This window comes from Semicossyphus pulcher, unplaced genomic scaffold (genome assembly GCF_022749685.1).
Source record: "Semicossyphus pulcher isolate SPU_LCO1_2020_fin unplaced genomic scaffold, fSemPul1.0.p SCAF_6, whole genome shotgun sequence".
Classification (NCBI taxonomy): domain Eukaryota; kingdom Metazoa; phylum Chordata; class Actinopteri; order Labriformes; family Labridae; genus Semicossyphus; species Semicossyphus pulcher.
In genome coordinates this window covers 25,992,792-26,013,761 of record NW_027211737.1, presented here as the reverse complement: position 1 = coordinate 26,013,761, position 20,970 = coordinate 25,992,792, and the positions used below count along the sequence as shown (strand labels likewise).

The following is a 20,970-nucleotide window of genomic DNA, read 5'->3' as shown; positions in this document are numbered from 1 at the left end:
GATGTTTCAACCAAGTACTTTGCAGCATGTGTGTAAACATATTGCCCACCTTGTTGCTGCAGCTTTCCAGTGTTTCTCCAGAAGAAGCCCAGAGGCAGAGTGTAATAGTGCAGTGTTATCGTGGGTGTTGCTGTGCATGCAACAATTTTCTCTATTCTTTCTACATAAAAACAAATTCCTATCACCAAACATTTTAATGTTTATGGTAAAATGTAGTCATTTGAATTATTTTGCATTATTTTGCAATGTTGCACAAACAGTGTAAATAGTTTCAGCTGGAGCATAGTAAATTTAAAGCAGCTTGGTGTGAAAGAAAAGTATGTAAATGTTCCTGTTACGGCTGCCCAAAATAAAACAAGGCACCTGTTAATGACACATTTTAAGCATACTGTCTAAATATCTAATATTATTTTAGGATTATGAAAAAATAAAATCAAAATAAGTCAAAGGCCTCACAGAGACACAGCACAGTTAACAGTTATCTTCATTCAATGACTTGTTTGTTCAGCAGTGTTTGTTCTGCAGTGTTGGTGCAGGTAATGCTTATCCAGCCTGCAGTCCTACCAGAGACATGTATAAATAATAGATATCATAAGGATGTTTGGCCTCAAGACATGCAGTGACAGCACACGGTGCCATGCTAAGATATCAATAATGACATTTTGATACAAGCCTGACAAACCATAAATAAAGATTAGCATGAAAATACAGATCCACGCCAACATAAGCTGTTGTTAACACATTCTCACATATGTATCAGGTCATTATTAAAGCTGAAAAGCATTTTCTACAGTTTCGTATTTTCTTTAATAATATAACCAGAAAAGGCTCAAATGTAAACACCTTTTATTTTCTACAGTTAACTTGGCAAATTATTTTGTTTACTTTGTTAGACAAAAATGCAAATGTGCATACTGAATTTAATAAATGTCTCTCTTTGGCATGCATAAAAATTGCTTGGACAACACAGATGTGTGGAATGTTACCACAACTACAATCATAATGACATTGACGTACAGTACAGGTACCACATAATCACGTCCACTGTAAATACAGTTCACATACGTCATCCTGCTGTATGATCTCAGACTGGACCAGTGAGCACTGGATTTAAACTTTCAAAGAGAGCTTTACATTTTCTAAAATGCTTTTTCAGTAGTGGATAACATATATGAAATGTAATACACAGCTCCGTTTCTCATTAATACCAGAGATCTTCTCCTTTGATGCACATATTGTCAGACAGTGATTCTTTTATAGGACTGGACCGGCACAGTGAAGAATCACAGATGGTCACACAGGTACAATACAGGTGTTATATTGCCACATGGGTTCCTGGTAGGAGCACCAATGTCACACAAAGGACATTCCACTTACAGTTTCTAAAATATAACATGTACTGTGTGGAAACAGACTGAAATGTTTAACAGTGCACTGATCTTTAACATCTTTTCGACACAGATTCACTTCCTCACTCTGTTGTACATAAAAGGCGACATTTTTGCGAGACACTTATTTTATCATGAAGAGGACAAGACAGGACACCAGCTATCTATCCACGCAGGAAGTTATTTAGTGAGAATTAAAGTGCAAAATCAAAAAGTTGGACAATCATCAGCTAGGCTACAGCAAATTCTGCCTCAGTTGAACTGGAGACTTTTCAGGAAGAACACTTATTGATTGATCGTGTGAGGTGACTCCTCGCTCCAAAACATTCACAAAGTTTTAATTCCAGTGTCATTCAGATGTGGGTGGCTCAGAGATCTTAGCATGTCTTCTGTTGTCCTTGGTCAAGTACAGAGAAGGACACGGCTTCACATTCAGGACCGATCATCTTATGATCTCAGCGTGACATCATTCGTACAAACTCTGTGAAAAGAGAGAACAGAGGAGAGTGATATTGGCTACACAACACCAGTTACCCAACTAGTTTTTTAAAAGGTTATTTACCTTCAAAGTCAACAAGCCCGTCACCATTTAAGTCAACATCCCTCAGGATGTCTTCGACTTCCTTCAGACCAACCTGGAGACAAGGTTGGCGTTGTTTAATGGAGAACCAAAGAGGGGAAGAATGGTTGACATAGGCCTAACTCTTTCTTACGTCATGCTCAGGGTAAGAAGCTCAAATTATAATATTGTGTATTATATACTGTCTTCCTTATTAATGCACTCATCATCATTTTGCACAAACCTGCACATCCATACAGCTCTTTTATTACACTGGTGTACACATTTTGTATTATATTGCCTTTTTCTTACTCTTGTATATTTTTATCTAAATTCCATTTAAGGTCCCTGACAGCAGGAGTACTACTTTTTTTATTACTTCAAATTTTTTTTTAAACTTATTTTTATTCTACTTCTGGGTTAATTGTTCTGCACTTAAACACCAAGTCAAGTTCATAGGTTTAAACCTACTTGACAATAAACTTGATTCTGATTCTGTACTTCTGTATTTCAGGTTGTAAGTCGAATTAATTTGGGGCATCTGACAAATGGTTGTCATTTCACAGCTTCTCAGTTGATCACCTACTGAAAAGACAACATGTGTTTAAAAGATTAAACATTACATTTGATAACCCATTAGCTACAGTCAGACAACAGCTAACCGTAGCAATTATCCACTCACTGGATAATTATAACGTTAGCTTCAATTGGCTGAAAGCTAATAGCCATAGCCTATGGCCTTACATGATACAATAGGAAAGGTTTTCTTGCTAACATAATGTTTGCTTCCCAGCTAACATTGAGTTAGCTAGCTAGGAAGTTGTTAAATGCTACAATCAGCTGTTTCTTTTCTTTTTTTTTTAAGATTATTTTCTTCATTTGAGAGAGAGGACAGTAGATAGTGATGGAGGCAGGGGGCCGTGGGTGGTGGGTCGAGCCCGGGGTTGCTGCGTCAAGGACTGAGCCTCTGTACATGGGAAGCTAAACTGGCGCCCCTACAATTAGCTGTTTCTAATGTTAGCTAATGTGTTATCAAATGTTTTGTTTGACCTTGAAATATTGCCCTTCCCTCCAGATTTTGACGATTTCTTTTATGTTGCTTATCAATCGAGATGCGATGAAATTATGATTCCCCTCATTGATAGAACTCACAACATTCATGCAACATTTTAAATGCATTTGAGCTTTTAACCCTAGAGCCAATCTTACCTGTTGGCCCAACAGCTTCCTCATCGCATCTCTGAGCTCAGATGTACTTATGGCACCGTCTCCATTTGTGTCAAACTGAGAATAGAAAGCAGAAGAACATTAGAAATGGAAAAGTAAAAAGTAGAAATCTCACAACATGAACACAGCAACAGAAATAGAGACTCTTACCTCTCTAAATGCGTCTTTTAACTCCTTTATTCCAATCATGTCTGCTGTTTCTGCGAGGAGTTTTGGACCCATCAACTCAACAAAATCTTCAAAATCAACGTGACCTCCCACTTTAAAAAAAAGAACACAAAATGTTGAACCACAATAAACATGTTGGATAAAATTACAGCATACGCATGACCTCTAAATGCATGAGCAAGGCCAGTCCTTACAGTTCATATTTATCTGTTGACTCAGCTCGATCAGCTCCATCTCAGTGGGCATGTATCCCATTGTTCTCATACAGTTTCCAAGGTCTTTGCAGCTTATGAAACCATCCTTGTCCTTGTCAAACTCCTTGAAAGCATCCCGCAACTCTGTTGAGCAATAACAGATATAGATAGATATTATAGTAACTGAATTGTAATATACATTTTGTTTGACTTAAGCAAAGAAAGAGAAACCCACCATCCATTTCTTCTGGCCGCAGCTCTCTGTCCTATTGAGAAAAAACATCCAGAACAACCATTAAAAAAGCAGTCATCATAACACACGTCATAACAAACACACTGTTCTGTTTATAAACAACATACAAACATACCACTGACAGCGCTCTGACTCTAACTAAACCTAAACCAGCGATCTTCTCCATAACACCCCTTAGCCGTCTTGTGGACCTGAAATTCAGGAAGCCTCAGATGTTAACAGAAGACTACAACTATCTCACATTGATGACAAAAACTCAAAGTATAAATAGGCTGATTCCAATCAAGCATGGCTGGGAACCATAACCCTGGAGTTCACAGAAGAATGTGACCGTTTCTATTTTTTCAGTGCTTGCTTACAATGAACGCAACCTTTAAAGGGCAGAGAGAGAGGCAGACATATCCCAGAACCCTCAGGGGTTAACAGCAGGAGCAGTGAGACGTGTAAACACAACACTCAGTGTTGACGTCAGGCCCCAACGACTGTCTGACCGGAACCACTGACATCCAAAAACAGGAGGCACGCGAGTAAAAGGAAGCATCAAACATGTGTCGCCATCAGCACTTCAATCTGTCAATCCATCGCTGTCACGTCATTTACTGTCATCACTTACACTGACAGTTGCAGGCGTCATCATTTACTCATGTCACTGTGCAAACATCTCCACAACTATGCCACAACACCTGATGCTTGTAAAACACATTAAGGACGCTCTTACAGTGGCAATTAAACTGCCATCACTGTACATTGATTGTTCAGTAACTACATGAAAGTGCAGACAAGGAGATATATAAGCTAGGGATTTTGCAGATGTGGGATAACTTAAGGAAGGAATAGTTTGACTTTTTCTTAAAACACATGTTTGCTTTCTCAACTTGAGTTAGATAAGAACTTCAGTACCACTCCATGTGCACATGGCAATCACTGTATAGATGGACGATGCAACTCCATCTGCTCTCATTGTATGAAATTGATACCAAAATAGCCCCCGTGATAGACACTGCCATTTTGGTGACGTCATCTGGAGCCAGAGTTGTGCAGTAGAGATCAGCAGATTTAACAGCAGAACAGCTTCTTGTGTTGGTCTGAGGTTAACGTTCACAGGTATGTAAACTTCAATGACTGTATTGATTGTTTTAGTTAGGTCTCTTCTCGCCTTTCCTCCTCTACTCTGCTCATCAGGAACAGATCGGCTGCAGGAGTTGTATTGGTCAACAGAGCTGTCAATCATCATTTTTACAACATCAAATAACTAATTAAAAATAAACTTGTAATAAAAATGAACACTTGGATGTAAATCAGCATGATAAGAACTAACTATAATGGCAGAAACCATAATCAGAAAAATGTACTGACATGTTTTTTGATTTTATAGTTTGACTCATGTCCCATCTGTTAACATGGAGGAGGCGGGCTTTATGACCTATACTGCAGCCAGTCAGCAGGGGGCGATAGAGAGGTTTTGGCCAGCAGCTGGTTAGCCTGGCTTGGCGCGAAGACTGGAAACAGGGGAACAGCTATCCAAACTCTGTCTAAAGGTTATGAAATCTTTTTTAAGTATCTCTGAAGCTCCCAAATTAAAACATCATATCTCAGTTCTCAACAATTCAGATATGACGACCACTGGAAATTACCCACACCCCGTGGCTAGCAGTTTGGGCGCAAAGCTAGGCTAAGCTAAGCTGACTGCATGGCTCTCGGCTCCAGCTACATTTTTATCTGACAAGTATGAGTGATATCAATCTTCTCATGAAACTCTTGAAAGCAAGTGAGCATATTTCCCATGATGTCAAAATAGTCCTTTAATATTTGTGCAATACAGAAATGATTATCTTTGGGGTGCATCTGCATCGCTAAACCTTTTTAACCTTTGACCTCTTTAAGCCTGGAAAGTTGGAAACAGCTACTTTAATGTAAAGAAAAAATGTAATGAATACTATTGCATTTAAATCTTTGCATTTGTGCACTAGCTCCAACATCCTTATGGTCATTTGTGAGCTTTCAGTCTGATATTACAAACCAGGTGCTCCCTTGTGACAACCAGCAGGTAACAGTCAAAAGCAGCAGGAGTGGAAATATCAAATATTAAGATATAAAATAATTGAAAGGGTTCCCACAACCTTGCAGAGATAGATATTGTGGCAGTGTGTTTGGTAATGATAGAAATCCTGTCCAGGTTTTGCTGATAGGCTAGAAAACCCCCCAATATATTTACAAAAAATAATGATGTTTGTCTAGGACTTACAAAGCCTGCCAGTATGTCCTGCCTCACAAGGACACAGTTTTGTGTCATGGCAACAATACACTCCTGATAAGGCCCTGGATACCCAGCCCGGCACACCCTTCACAGGACAGCACCCCCTGAACCTTCTCTCAGTATCCTGCAGCATCTTCAGAGGGGTGCAGGAACAGTTTTAGAGATTCAGAGCATCATTAACTAAACACACAAGCTGAGAGAGTATGAGTGGCCATCAACCTATAGTCTCTTTACATTCTGGAAAGTAAGTGATATATAAAAAGCTAAACAAAGAACTGACGTCTCTGTACAAGTCGTGTGTGTGTTTATGCAAGTGTGTGGAAAACACTGTAACAACAAAACAGCATGTTGCCAACTTTCCACTAATCATTCATAACAGTTTACTTGCCACGTTGAAGGGACTGGCACCTCACACCTATACACTGTCACAGGAACAGTAAACATACTCAGAAGCAGAGAAAAGACGAGCTGAACCGCCAGGGGACAGGCTATATGTGCTGTAATCACAAAAGACATTTTGTTCTGAAGACGTAGCACATGTTTTTTTTCTTCTGCGGGACATCCAGTTCTTTCCAGAAAAATAGTTCCTGTTGCAAACCAAAGGTCTGCCAAAATCTGAAGCCAATAATCTTACATGTTTGATGACATGGCCTCCAGGGCCAAAAACAAGCAGTGAAGTTTCATGATAAGTTTCAGTTTATAAAGTGATTCCATACCTCCAACATTTATTAGTGAGGATGTTAAACCTCGAATACATCCTACTCAAGTACTACACTTCTTATTAATCTAAATTTGGCGTGACACATTCTGATTTTGACTGTTTCCGCAAAACAGTCCAGAAAAATAACACAAAAAGATAAAACTTCTGAATCTTTCATAGTTTTGCAATATAACCCCCGACTTCATCAATATGTGCGAGTTTGAGAAGAAAAACGTGAACACAACTATGTAGAATTATCAACAACATTTACAACAACATTACACTCCTGTTGAGTTTCATATGCTCGTAAAATGTGGCAGAAAATCCACCAAACACATTAAGAAAGACAGTTTTCCTACCGTTCTCAGAGGCCAGTCTAAGCAGTTCCCCATACCAAAGGAGAGAAGCGGCACCAAAAAGGACCATGAGGACCTTTTTTCTCTTAAGTTTGCCGTTTGCATCCTGAGAGGAGTGCAAACTCTGGTTACAGAAAGACCCATGAGGACCAGGATGCTAACCTACAGCTGGCTGAAAAAACACTGACTCTCACTTAACTGCACTATCTGGAGTAAATGAAAGTAACACTAGTAAGAGCGAGGATGACACTCAGCAAGAGAGAGAGAGAGAGACGTAAGAGTGAGGGTGTGAAGCTAAATGAGCGAGGAAAGTGGGACAGGGAGGGAAACAGAATTATGCCTATTAAAGGAAAAGAGGGTGATCCACTGTGTGTGAGATATTTCACACAACTGTCACACTGTTATGTCATTCTGCTGACAACACAGACAAGGAGTATAAATTCAACAGCACCAAACTAAAGAATAAACAAGAGACAGGGAGTAGGAGCTACCAGCTTTCCTGCAGTAAATTACAGTCTTAAGCCCTTTTTACACTGCGGTTCCGCCTCAGCGCCGTAACGAAGCTCCGTCCTATTTTACATTGGACCACGCAACGCCGACGTAAAGCCACCCCAGTGTGTGTTTTTACATATAGGGTTGCGGACGCAAAACATGCGTGAGGTGTGAACAAACAGCGTGTGATTCAAATACACACACACAGCGCTGTTCAGCCCTGCCAGCTCCACTGTCTGTTGCTACCTCCGATGCCGGCTCAGAGGCGGAACGACTTCGCCCCGCCATTCCACCTTTGTGCGTTATACATAGAAGATGTAAGGTAACAGAAGCGTAATAATCCAGCCTTGAACTGGAAGTGAAAAAAGGGCTTTAGAAAATGTGCACCTGACGAGCCCCCTTCACTTTAGGGTCACTCACACTTTCTTGGCTCTGAAAATCTCAACCAGGCAAGTTTACAGGAACACTCTGTTACGGCCTATTTCCAGGCCTGCTGTCCTCCTCACCTGCACTCTCAAGTGCAAAAGTAATTTGTCAATTTGCAACCCTGAGATTGCATCTGAGTACACTTAATATTTCTGCATGCGCCTTTGTTTTTCTTACACCCCCACACCCATCACATCATCCTCTGCCCTCTGCAGGAAAAGGCAAGGTCACTCTGACCTACAGCAGTCACATGGCAGCAAACAGCCACACATTAAGGCTGTGACTGTGTAAACAATGCACTTACTGTATAGTCAATCTGTTACACTGAAATGTGTGTGATGTACATGTGCAGGAAAAATGTAATCAAGACAAGAATACAGCAAGCAGTGTAATCTTCTCTGCTCAGGAAATTAATTAGCGAGGATACGGCTCCCTGCGTGAAAAGACTCAAACAATCCTCATCCCCAGGTACCTCATCACCATCTGCTCACATGTATTCCCATTCTGCCCTGTCAAAACACAACCTGCAGTCAGAGCTGCAAAAATCCAGCTTACTTTGAATCCATTCCTCAGATAAAGATGCCAAAAGCAGAGTCAAGCCATGTGTTACATTTCTGCCCGTCATTGAACTCCTCTCCATCCAGCTTGCTCATCAAAGACCTTTTTCAGGTCACGCTAATGTTTTCACAGAGCAGCTCGCAGACTGACTCACGGGTTATTTGTAGACTGGGCTTTCATACTATAAGCACTAGAAGATTTTTCTCTTGGAGCCACAATGGAAGATCTCCATGTTCCCATGCTCAGCCTATTTACAGATGAGAGCTTTCTAATTCAGCAACAAACGCAAATTACTTCCTGATTCACTGGAATAAAAACAGCCTTCTTGATAAGAACTAAAGTCTGACTTCTCAGGAAGAGACCAGGAAATTGTCCCTGATAAACAACGTACTTTGCGGCAAAATACAGCTTTGGTAAGATATGCAATGTCAAACTTAAAAAGCTTGATTTAACAAACTTTAATGCCAAATCAAATAAGAATCCAAGCATCTTAATCTGAGCTCTTTTCTTCTTGTGCAAATAGATTTAAGGCCCAAAATAGATCCTCCATCACAGACAGGAGCATCAAAGTGATTCCCCTCAAATGCATCGCAACAATCACTGCAGTGTTCCTGATTAAATGAAGCAGGATCGTGAATATATATCTTTGTCTTAGACCAACAACACATTAGCACATCAGAGATTTCCACCTCTCTGCAGCAGAGCATTTCATCTGCCCCGGCACATCCACTTCAATGAGACAGGACTGCTGATTGAGGAGGTCTGTAGGAGGTGGTGCTGGATTTACAAATTACATAAGAAGTGAATGTGTAGAGGAAGCTTCTCGCTCTATAGTCTGTCCAGAAATGACAGTGTTTGTTTGCAGGCTGCAGCGCAGAGCACATTAGCGTATATTGATTGTAAACAGGACGTCAGTGGAACCACAAACCACATTTAACCACTTCTTACCTGCATGTTTTGGAGAAATGATCAAAAGACTACTTTCTGCATGGCAAGCCACGTGAATTGAATGCATCTATAGAGACTGATATGGCCTCATCCATATGAATTAGTTTATAAAACTAAGTCATACTGTGGCAAGCCCTCCATGAGTAACATGTCAGTATTATTTGGGTTTAGGTTGTCACAGTCACAGCTTGTTAGGGGACATGTCCAGGAGAGTCTTAAACTTTGCTCCCTTAAACTCTGAAATAAACTGGTCAATTTTGGAGGTGATTTAATTCAGACAAATGTTAATCAACTGAAGGATCCATTGATTTCTTTTTCCTTCAGGGCCTTACCTGTCCAAACAGTGAGTTGAGGATGGTGCGTAAATTGATCTCGGATGCAGAGGAAGCAGCGCTGGACCTCCTGGACCGCCGAGAGGACCTGCTGGACAGCGGGACCAGGGAGCATGAGGACGGGGATGGACTGCTGACCTGACCCCCGCTATTGGCACCTTTGTGCCCCCTCGGCTCGCAGAGAGGAGCCCTGTCGTCGGTGCTGTCCGAAAGAGAGGGCACCCTGGGGACCGGGCGGCTGTTCGTATGGGAGCGACGGGGAATGGGATGCTCAGGCTCAGATGGTCCGGCTGCCGCCGCCGGGGGACGGTCCTCCCGGTGGTGCTTCCGACGGTGATGGTGCCGGTGTGTGGACTTGGTTGACCTGCAGCGCTCCCTCACCCCTCGGCCCGCCTCGCCGTTTGGCTCCGGCGGGTCGGGAACTTTGTTGTGAGAGGCGTGTGACTTACACTTGCTCCGCGTGGCTGCATTGTTACTACTGTCCTGGCTGCCCACTAGAGACGGGTGGCACAGGGGTCTCCGGGCGCTGACGTCGCACTCGGCCGACCAGAAGGATTCCTCGGCTTTGCTGCTGCTCTGGACCGCGGCGGGACGGTGGTGATGCTGGTGCTGATGCTGATGGTGATGCTGACTTCTCCGGCTCTCTGCGGTGCGTTCAGGGAGGTGTGTTGGTCTCTTCGCCGCCGAGGACGATTTCAGTAAGGAGGTCGTGGATTCAGATTTTGGAAAGGAAGAGCTCATCGCTGCGGATCTGGTCGAGTCTGTCTCGGCAGGTGGATCATCGACATCGTACACCGTTTTCTCTCCATTGTCGCCCCATATTAGCTTATAGCAGAGGCTGTGCGCGGTAAGTTAGGCTACATTTCACCACCTGATTGCTGTGCGGCAGCGCGGCAGGAGCGCGCGCACACAGTGGAACAGAGGGGCACACACGTCGCTGCGGAGCGCGTCACCTTTCATTGATGTGAGTGCTGCTCTGGCATCGTGGCAGTGACGTGGGTGTGGACGATAGTATCACATATCCTAACAGTGGTCGGCGAACTTTTCCACGAGAAACACAAACATAAGAGAGAAATATTACTTAGGACCCACAATTTTTAAAAAAGATAAATTGTGAAAAATGTTACTGAACAGAGATATGTGAGTAATATGTAAATAAATATAATAATATATAGAAATATAGCCTTATTATTCTGGGTGTACAGACAACATGCATACAAATAAAGAATGTAATAGGCCACAGCAGTGTGTCGATCACTTCTTTTCCTCCTAGTGGCCAAAATACCAGAAACAAGACACTATTGTATTGTATCCAGGGACAGATTAACCTCCTGTGGTGCCTCTGGGTAAAAATGACTCATTGTCTCACCACACACGTGATCCCTCAATCCATGCTGCCCAGAGTCCAAAAGGCCCTCCAGCCAATAATAAGCTGAAATCATGAATTTGCTGTTTATTAGTTAGCTTGTGATTGAATGAAGGATGTGGAGCGTGCAAGAAAGATATTAAAGAAATGTACATTTAGATTTCTTTCAGTGGGCCCCACGATGAGCCAGGGTCCTCGAAATGAAGGAGGACTCAGTTTTTGTTTTTAATACTTGTTTTGCACACAGAAATGTTCATTTTGCACATCTGGAGCGTTACACTCTGTCCGGTTGGTAAGTTCAGCCCCATTTATCACAATATTATAACAAAAAGGGATATATCATTAGAGTCCATGCTTATGTGAATGTCCTCTGTGCACATTCTTGTTGTTTCTGCTCCTCTGCATTCTCCTCTTTGCCTGGGACTCATATAACACCACATCAGCTACACCTAGAGGTCCCCGGAGCCCACTGCAGCCCACCATCCCACTGGCTTCTAAAACAGACGCACTTTGTTTCATTTCAACACCCATGTGCCCGTCTTATTATGTAAGATTCTCCGGGTTGGTGATGTAAATGCATATTGCTCAAAGGATACTCCATGTACATGCACGTGTGATACTGCATTAGCTTCAAACTGATCTTCCCTCCCACCACGCTTCAGTATCCTGCTCTCCCTGCACAGCTCAGCCCGCAGTCATAACTCCAGAGCTGTGACACTGGAACAAAACACTTCTGTGCCCATAAAACACAAAGCTTATAAATACAAGTAGCAAAGTATTTCTAAATGAATCTGGTGTGGTTATATGAACCTCCCTGCACGACAGCTGCAGTGCTGCCGATGAGGAAACACTGCAAATCTGATCAGAAGAGGGTTTTGTCAGTGATGGATGCTGACTTGTGTTGGGATTTGTGGACAAATATTAACCCGCATATATGAACCAATAAACCCTAACACCTATGGGTAATAAGACACCACTGTTTCTATTTAACACCATGTTGGTATTACCTAAGCATTTTAGTGCCTCTGGCTCTATATCCTCCAGAGGCAGTTACAATAAATAACTGCTGAGGAAACATTGCATGCCTACGCCTCCCTGTGACCCTACTATAAAACTGCATCTGGCTGAAAATAGGCAACACAGTCTATTTAGTCGCCTTGCTTTATTTTGAGTGTAAAATCAATGCCAAAGTGGCATTTCCGGCAAAAGCCTCTCCAGCATTGAGCTGTCCCGCTCCTGTAGCATGTTTTTATCACTGTTTGAGGCTTAGTGTCGTGGCTGCGTGAGACTCAGCAGTTTAATTAATGTAGCAGTCGATTCAGCAGAATGGACACAACGTGCAGTGTGTGCAGTGTGTAAAAGTGACACTCTGACAACAGCTGGTTAAATAAGATACTCGACCATTTATTAAATGTACAGAAACAGTTCAAAATCCACACAAGAATGTGTTAAAGGACAAATCCTCAATCAAATGTAAACAAAATGGCTGCCCACCATACACTGTGTATGTAAAGCGAATGCTCTGGGAATGATTCATACTCTTAGTAACAGCACTCTTGATTTTAAACCTAATCATGGACAGCTCAATGTGAGTGTCGGCCTTGTCCCGCGTTGTAAACAGCTCGTAAATAATCAGACTTTGTAAACATCAGAATTGAAAAGATGTGGATCTTGGATTGCGATGGACCTTGAAGCTGCTGCAGATTAATTTTCGTTAGCTTTAACACTGTGCGCTTGTATGGCTGCGAAATCAAACAGAAATACATCACAGAACAACAGAGAGAGTACGTCATAAACAGTTTACAGAATCTACAAATTTCATCTATCAAAATGAGTTCATGGTTCCAGAAATGCACTCGCTTTAGCTGCAACTCAAGACTTCACAATAGTTATAGCATTGAAGACAATCATCTCAAAACATCTCAGACCGTTCCGTTTTTTTTCACCTCGACCCTATGTACAGAAATACAAACCTGATATCAAATACGACCAAGTTACAAGAGTTTAGTAAATTTACCAAAAACGCTTCATCTCCAGTGTTACAGCACAGGCCGACTCAAACTAAGGGACCTAAAAATGTGCTTTTCTAACCATGTCTCGTTAAAGCGGGACTGATTGTTGAAAGGGGAGCACAATAAACTACCACACCAGCAGGAGTCAGAACAGTGATATCAGCTGCGTCTGTAAACATTCATGTCATGATCAGCATTGGACCTCAGTTATCAGAACGCACGAGGATCAATCTGTTTAGTCGTCTTTGAATAATGATGGAGTCAATTAAGAACGGGTAATTATGCGAATGCTGATTATGCTTTTACCGCATTGTGTGCAACGTTTTTAACAGCAAGCGCCAATTGTGCATCCTGCAGGTATCCATCCATTATCTATAGCTATCCCGGGGTGGAGGGGTGGGGGAGTCTATCCCAGCTGTCATTGGGCGAAAGTGGGGGTACACCCTGGACTGATCGCTGGCCAATCACAGGGCTGACACATAGAGACAGACAACCTTTCATGCTCACCATCAACAATCTAGAGTCACCAATGAACCTAACGAGCATGTCTTTGGACTGTGGGAACCCACGCATGCACGGGGAGAACATGCAAACTCCTCTTCCTCCGAACCAGGACTCGTACTAGGAACCTTCTAGCTGTGAGGCGACAGCGCTGTCCACTGCACCATCACGGCTAGAAGGTGCAGCCCATCCTGCAGGTAACTCAGCTAAAATTACAATTTCACAAGTTTCTTATCGATCCCAAATTAGTCTCTTCCAAGAAAGACAATATGCAACTTTATGTCACATTGTTGTAATCTGGTTTAATGTGGCCTTTAAACAGCAGGCCTGAAAGCGAGCTGCCGTGTCGCTTTTCTTTAGCTGTGATTTAATGTTAACAAGAATTAAAGCGGCTAAAAATAGGGGATGATTCAGCAAGAAATAGAGTTTTGCAGACATTCATTAAAATGCAAACAGTTGAAAGTTTGTCCCACATTTGAAAGTAGGAGTTGACAATTGTGCCAATCGTGACAAAACTCTGACTGCATGTGTTGAGTAACATAAAAAGTTGAGTGATCAAATTTCTTAGCCCTTGCGAAAATGAATGAAGGCGTTACAGTAAGTGTTAAAGAATTAGTGACACTTGTTAGATGTTAAGTGAAAAGTCAACTCAACGTTAAATGTTATTATGCTGTTATGCTGTGTCTCTCTTCATGCACTGGGGCCCATAAAGGTTACCTTAATTACTCCAGTACATGTATAGCTAAAGGAATAGGTTGGCCTGTGTACTCATCCCTGCTGTGAAGCAGTGACACACGATTGTTTGGCTCACTAAGAGAGTCAAATCTGAAACGTACTCTTTTCTTTTCGCTGGCTGGGAAACTGTTTCCAAAGCTGTGCACAGAAATAATTTAGGCTCAGAATCGTCCCAAAGTGAGGAGGAAACAGAAGTCTGTGTGCAAATGTATTGGACATTCAATGATAAAAAATAGAGAGCAATGTTGTTGCTCTCTATTTTGTTGATAAGCTAAAATGTGCCGACTATGGCTTTAATAATCATCACTGAACAAATGCGCACCTACTAAGTAAGTACTTTCAAGTTTGGCTGTCTTTAACACAACTACACAGGCAAAAAAATGACTGATAAAAGAGGCCCAATGTTCGGTCATCAGCTATAAGAGTTAAGAGAGTTACTGTTTGAGCGGAGAATATGTACACAGTGAATATGAGAGCTGGTCTGGAGGCAGAAAAACAGTTGCTCCCCAATCCTACTGACACTTCCCTAAATGCCATCTGTCTCTTTGCTGGACATGGTTTCTCACTCACACCTATTTCCCCTCTTTGTCCTCTAAGCGGCCCGGAGTAAAAATGTAGTCCAAGGCTTGTCTCTCGGCAGCGGCCACGTTGGGGTGCCAGAGGTCCACCATGAAGACCACACGGGGGCCGTCCTCTGCACCGCCTGCAACGAACGAAACCAGATATCCAGATCAGACTCATATCAAAAGGCTCTCAGCTTTCCTTTCTGAATTAGGTTATTTAAGGTCAATCCTCCGTCAAGGAATAAATAAAAAGGGACGGAGTGAAACACAAGATTACATTTTAATCCCTTCTTACCCTCGTGGAAGGCCCTGTGGAGGAAGGAGTCATCGAAAAGCAGACAGCTGCCCTCAGACCAGCACTGTGGCTCTCCACCAACCACAAGCTCACAGGAAGGGGGCACTCTGAGACCTGCCAGGGACACAGAACAAGTCCATCCATGTGTTATTACAGGGCAAACAAAATAAATGAATTTTAAAGCAGTTTGTGTTGCTAGGCAACCTCACCAGGTAAAATATTCCAGACTAAAAGCCGTGCTCTGAGAGTGTCCTGTATTAAAACAGTATGCTGTCTCACAAAAGATCCTGCCTGCACAACAATTAAAACACTATTTATAGCCATCACACAGGGAACAGTTGGAAATAGAATCAAAGCTGAGGTGAAGAAACGTTTGAATAATCGCTGCATAAGCCACTAAATTTCATCCTTGTGTCGACACGACCAAAGATGCAGATTTCAGTCTAAACACGACAGCAGCTGATTCCCTGAGCGACACCGCTCTGCTTAAATATGCTTATTACTGTAATCATCTGCTGTTGTGCCAAGCTGAATACACACTGAGCCATCACACATCACATGGTTGAATCACTTTCAGCTCACTAAAGCGCTCACTCTCTTACCCAGGTGGCAGCGCAGCCTGACATTTGTTGGACCGTAGTGCTCAGTGATGAGCGCTCCGGGCGTCAGCACAGAGAAGCAGGCGTTTCCGAATACGTTGTTGGCGATGAAGGTTCGCAGTTGGCCCAGCACCCTCCAGGCCCGCGGACACCTCCTCACATTGAGAACCAGAGGGGTGCCTTGGTTGACCAGGTAGTAGGTCCACCACTGCCCACGAGGAGTGTTGTTGGCTTTCCAGCCCGGCGGGAGGGAGGAGCCGCTGCGGGCCGGAGGCTGGTGGTAGATGCTCTCAAACTCGGCCAGGAGGGCGGGGAAGCTCTGCTCCAGCAGCTCCACGTCGTGCCTCTGGATCTCTCTGGAGAAGAAAGGAGCTGACGGCAGGTCTGGGAGGAAGAAGACCTCTGGCCGCTGGATGGTGGGTCGGCTGTTTAGGTATCGGCCTTGATCTCGGACTCCTTTATGCACCCTGCCCATACCTGACCAGGTGTAGCGCTTGGCGTAGTCCTGCAGGCTGTGGTAGAGCCTCTGGTTCAGACTCTCTCCGGCGCTGGTACAACGGAAGCACTCAGACGACTGGCAGAAAGCGAAGCCGTTCTGCTCTTCCATCAGCGATCCATGCTTCCCCTTGCCTCTTCCTCTGCAGTCTGAACTCATGAAGCCCCCAACCACCCCTCCAATTCTTCCCGGCCCAGTCAGATACCTCCCACGCAGAGGGCTGGACCCGTGCTCCCGGCCCACCCTGTAACAGTACCACATAAACAGCAGCAGCACACACATGGCTATGGCAAACGCACAGATCTCACACTCCCGTATAGACTGCATCCCTCCTGCCACCATCTCCCTCACATTCTCTAGTGACCACTCCATCTCGGCTCGCTGCGGGACTGCTGAATCTGGGGGAAAAACAGAAAAGTGCTGATGAAAGATCAGTTAACGCGTCTTTTTTCGATCTTGATTGAAAGGGGCCTGAAAGCACACGCAGGGCGTTAGGGAGTCTGGTGTCAAGCAGCTTTTATCGCCCCCCCTAATGTAAACAGTCTGCTGATTTGATCTGACACTCCTGCTCTTCTGTGCTAACATTTCAGCACTCTGCAGCGAGGGAACGCTTCTCCTTGCATGATGTCTGGCTGTGCGGTATTTGTGCTGCTCCCTCTCTTGCTCTTTTAGACAAATGCAGACAGTCACCGCGCCTTAAGGTGATCTGTTCTCTGAAAAACAAAGACAGAAGGAGAGAAAGAGGGATCAGAAGAGACAGCATAGTGTACCTCACATTAAAGGGATGCTGCAATTAATTACAATGCTCTATTTACTGCCAAAGTGTCGGTTTGCAGAGTTAATCTGATGCAGGTATCAATATCACACTTTGTGTCTGTGAAACATGTCCTCCTCGCACAATTTGAAAGAATATTCCCATCTAGTATTCACCTCATGCAAAACACACCTGCTTGAACTCACCCACACACTGTGGACTTCAAAATGACTGCACCTCGTGTACACACACACACACACACACACACACACACACACACACACACTGAACACATTTTGGAAATTTAGCTTTACACACACACACACACACACACACACACACACACACACACTTGTACTGCACAGTATAAAACCCATGAGTCATTGGCACATTGCTGCATTTAACAAAAATCTCCTCCTTTTATGTTTTGGCGCACCACGCACACTCAGCGCGCGCACTAAACAGTGAATTATGTAAACTTAAACAGTGTTGATGCCCACCCACATTTATAATTGGCATTCATCGGTGGCTCAGCGGGAGCTGCATAAATGGATCCTCGGGGGGAGGGAGGGGGCGAGCTGTAGTCTGTGTAACCGTATGCTGTTTAAGAAAAAAAAGGCTCGATTACATGAGTAGGATTATATAATGATAATGGACCAGTAGCCAAAACGCGAGGAGTGCAATGCGTCAACTGTGATCAGAAGTCCACGATGCTCTCTCACCAAAAATGGTCGGGTAATCCTGCTCCAATAGATCCTCCCCTACATCCTGTCTGACAGCATCAAGACGCCTCCACCTCCCCCACACACTCCCGCTGCTTTAAGGAAAGACTGACCATCAAACCCAACCATGAAACCATTAAACCCCTCCATTATCCCTCCAAACACTCCACTGGTTCCACGTAGAGATGCTGCCACCAGGGCCGAGCTGCCAAACCAACTAATGGACAACACATTGATGAGCTTTACCGTTCAATAATTCGCCGTAAACAAGCAGAAACAGACCTCATGTTCCCTCGTCTACAGCTACGTGGATGTTTGGTGCGTGGGCTCGTGCGCAGGTTTGCATCCATACCTACTCAACATTCATGACTGTGGCCAGTGGAGAGGAGAGGCGCACAGGTGTTTCTCCAGGCGAAGCTGCGCACCACTGCAGTGCACACGGTAGACGGATTTCACTCGCCAACATTATAGGAAATGTCTCCAAAACGCTCAAAAGAAGTCCTAACTGGAAGCGACACCCAGCGACAACCGGAAAAACACAACAGACGTGTCCAAACGACCGTGTGACTCCCTGTCTGTGAGGGACAGCCGCGTCCAGCAGGCTTCTGATAATATTGTTGTAAATACAAAAGCTCCACCAGGGAAGCCACCCAGCGTCAAGTACCCAGAGGAATACGCAACAACACTTCCGGTCAGGCATTCCAAAATAAAAGTCCCGACGTGTTGAATTTAGTCAATAAAAAACATTGGCTGCCAAGATTCCTCCCACCTCCATGCAAGGCAATGCTGCAACAACATCTCATACACTTTTAAGGCTCATCAGCTATTTCTTCTTTAACCAGGAGCAGGAATACTCCAGCTATTCAGTCCGTCACTTTCAAGAGACAGAAGGGGGGAGCAGTCAGCTTGTATCCATCAATAATGGAAAGTGAAGCTCCTTTTCCTAACAAGTTTATGGTCTCAATCCCAAGTTTCAGGTCTACAATACATCATGAAGTTCCCTTTGTAAATCATGGGCAAAGTTGAGGATAAAGCAGGGGTATGCTTTAGGGCGTGGCTACCTGTGGTTGGCAAATTGCTACCACAGTGGACTCAGGATAGAGTTGCGGCAAAGCACATCCAACCCCTTGTCCTGAAGGTCACGGCCAAAGTGCTGAATTCTGGGTTTTAGAATGTAGTCCAACGGATGGCTTCTTCCACTTCTTCAGAAAGCAGAATAAGCTTTTCATTAGTTTTTTCTTTATGCAGGCCTAACCGTGTTGTAAAAAATAGTGTAATTCAGATTAGTTGTTTCTGAATCTGTTGCTGTATGGTCCTCAGTAGATGCTTGTAGATTCAAAGACCTGCCTTACAAACTTCACTGTAAGAAGGGAATACCACATAGGAACTATTGACTTCCATCATGCACACAATTGCAGAATTAGTCCTTTCCTTACTCTCATGTTTTAAGCTCATTGCTCAGAGTATCTTAAATAAACTTTCTTTATATTTGCAGTCTTCTGTCTGCAGCAAAGAGAATAATTTCAACAACATTGGCAAAAAAAAAAAAGTTTTCCAATTACTGTATACTAATGAAAAACTTGATTAATGATTAAGTGATGAGTCATTTGACCTGAGATCATCATGAACCAATTAAAAAAAAAAATTGATTAATCATTCAAAATACAAATAATCTACTGCTGCCTGCTGCCGGTCACTAAAATGTAAATGTCTGTTTCCTTCATGTGTCATTAGGATATTAAACAGATTTTTGTATTTGAGAGTTGATAGATTAACTTTGCACATGCAAGTCAAAGACATATTTCTGCCTTTTGCATGCAAAAAGTAGAGAAAGCAGTATTTTCTATTCTATTCTAACCTGGGCTGTGCCATTTTTCATTATCTTACTTTTTTCTGTCATTCAATAAAGACAATTAAAGACAATGTTTGGCATATTAATTTAAAATGCAAACAATCCTTAGCTGCAGCACAAGCCCAAGAGATTGTGCTTTCAAAGTTCACAGTGGTCAATATTTTACTTTGAAGGGTAAATTACCTTATATCCGGTATTGATCTGGTCGTGTCTGGCTGACTTGACTCTGCTGAGAGCCTCCCTCTTCCGTATGTTTTATGGCTCGCCCATCGACAACTGTTCGATCTAGCTGCAGACAGCATTTCCCAAGATGCATTGCGAGTGCCTGGATCGCACTCACATCGGTAACAGGGCAGGAGTTTGATGGTGACAGTTTTTGACAAAATAGGACAACAGGGTCAAAAACTTTTCCTAGAAACGTGTCTAACTGCAGATCTCAGTCCTCGGCCTGGAAGTCTACAGCTTTACACTTTAATAAATGCGGTGATAGCTGCTTTATAAATAAATAATCAGTCTGACGAGTCCTGACTGGCCTGATCTTTTACATTTGTGCAGCATCAGTGAAAACGATCCACAGATTGTTAACGCTTTCCTTCTACAGAAAACTCACAAAGTGGAGACATTTAATTTATTAGCTTACAACAAGGTGAACTATCATAACCACTGTGCCTTTTCACGGACGTTTCAAGGGACCACCCTGCACACTTTTAACACTTTTAACCAGTCCATCCTCACCACTCTCATATTTACTTATTTATTTACCTATTTATTCACACAATGTGCAATTACATGCTTTTTGGACTGATATGCTACCACCATACTCCACCATTTTAATATATGTCAGACTCTTATCACCTCACTCTTCAGTGACCCTCTGCTGGTCTGACTTAATTATACACTTGCCATATTCTGTTATGTCTTCATATTACTACTACTATATTATAATTACATTCATCACCCCGCTGTGAGGATGCTATATAAGTCGCTCCTGTGCTTTGAGATGAAACCACTAGAGGCATGAATCAGTTGTGCCTCAACTTTCTCCCCACTGTCCTTCGCTCCAGGCGATGGGCGGAGCCATAGGCGGTGCACGCCCCCTCTGATTGGGTAACCGAATAGTCAGTGAAGTTGGAATAGTTTAGCAGAGATGACCTGTGTACCTGCAATGAAACTTTTATGATCACTGCAGAGGTATTTTTTTTTGGATAACATCAGGC

At 43.2% G+C, this 20,970-nt stretch overlaps 2 protein-coding genes across 6 annotated transcripts; both read right to left on the bottom strand.

Moving 5' to 3' along the window:
* Nucleotides 1-805: 805 nt before the first annotated feature.
* On the bottom strand, nt 806-10,713 carry cabp1a (calcium binding protein 1a). Of its 2 annotated transcripts, none has more exons than XM_069682845.1 (7): nt 9,859-10,713; nt 3,772-3,802; nt 3,537-3,680; nt 3,325-3,434; nt 3,157-3,231; nt 1,951-2,023; nt 806-1,869 (listed from the first exon to the last, which is right to left on the bottom strand). In XM_069682845.1, the coding sequence occupies exons 1-7, from the start codon at nt 10,597-10,599 to the stop codon at nt 1,844-1,846; spliced, it is 1,200 nt and encodes a 399-aa protein (XP_069538946.1). In that variant the 5' UTR covers nt 10,600-10,713; the 3' UTR covers nt 806-1,843. The 2 variants fall into 2 exon arrangements, with proteins under 2 accessions (XP_069538946.1, XP_069538947.1); XM_069682846.1 differs by lacking the exon at nt 9,859-10,713 and adding an exon at nt 7,106-7,176.
* Nucleotides 10,714-12,607: 1,894 nt separating this feature from the next.
* On the bottom strand, nt 12,608-20,004 carry asphd2 (aspartate beta-hydroxylase domain containing 2). 4 transcript variants are annotated; one of them, XM_069683560.1, is made up of 4 exons: nt 19,937-20,004; nt 15,933-17,138; nt 15,331-15,444; nt 12,608-15,175 (listed from the first exon to the last, which is right to left on the bottom strand). In XM_069683560.1, exons 2-4 carry the CDS (start codon nt 16,795-16,797, stop codon nt 15,045-15,047), a joined length of 1,110 nt encoding a protein of 369 aa, XP_069539661.1. In that variant the 5' UTR covers nt 16,798-17,138; nt 19,937-20,004; the 3' UTR covers nt 12,608-15,044. The 4 variants fall into 4 exon arrangements, with proteins under 4 accessions (XP_069539661.1, XP_069539658.1, XP_069539659.1 ...); XM_069683557.1 differs by lacking the exon at nt 19,937-20,004 and adding an exon at nt 18,254-18,525; XM_069683558.1 differs by lacking the exon at nt 19,937-20,004 and adding an exon at nt 18,258-18,525.
* Nucleotides 20,005-20,970: the final 966 nt, after the last annotated feature.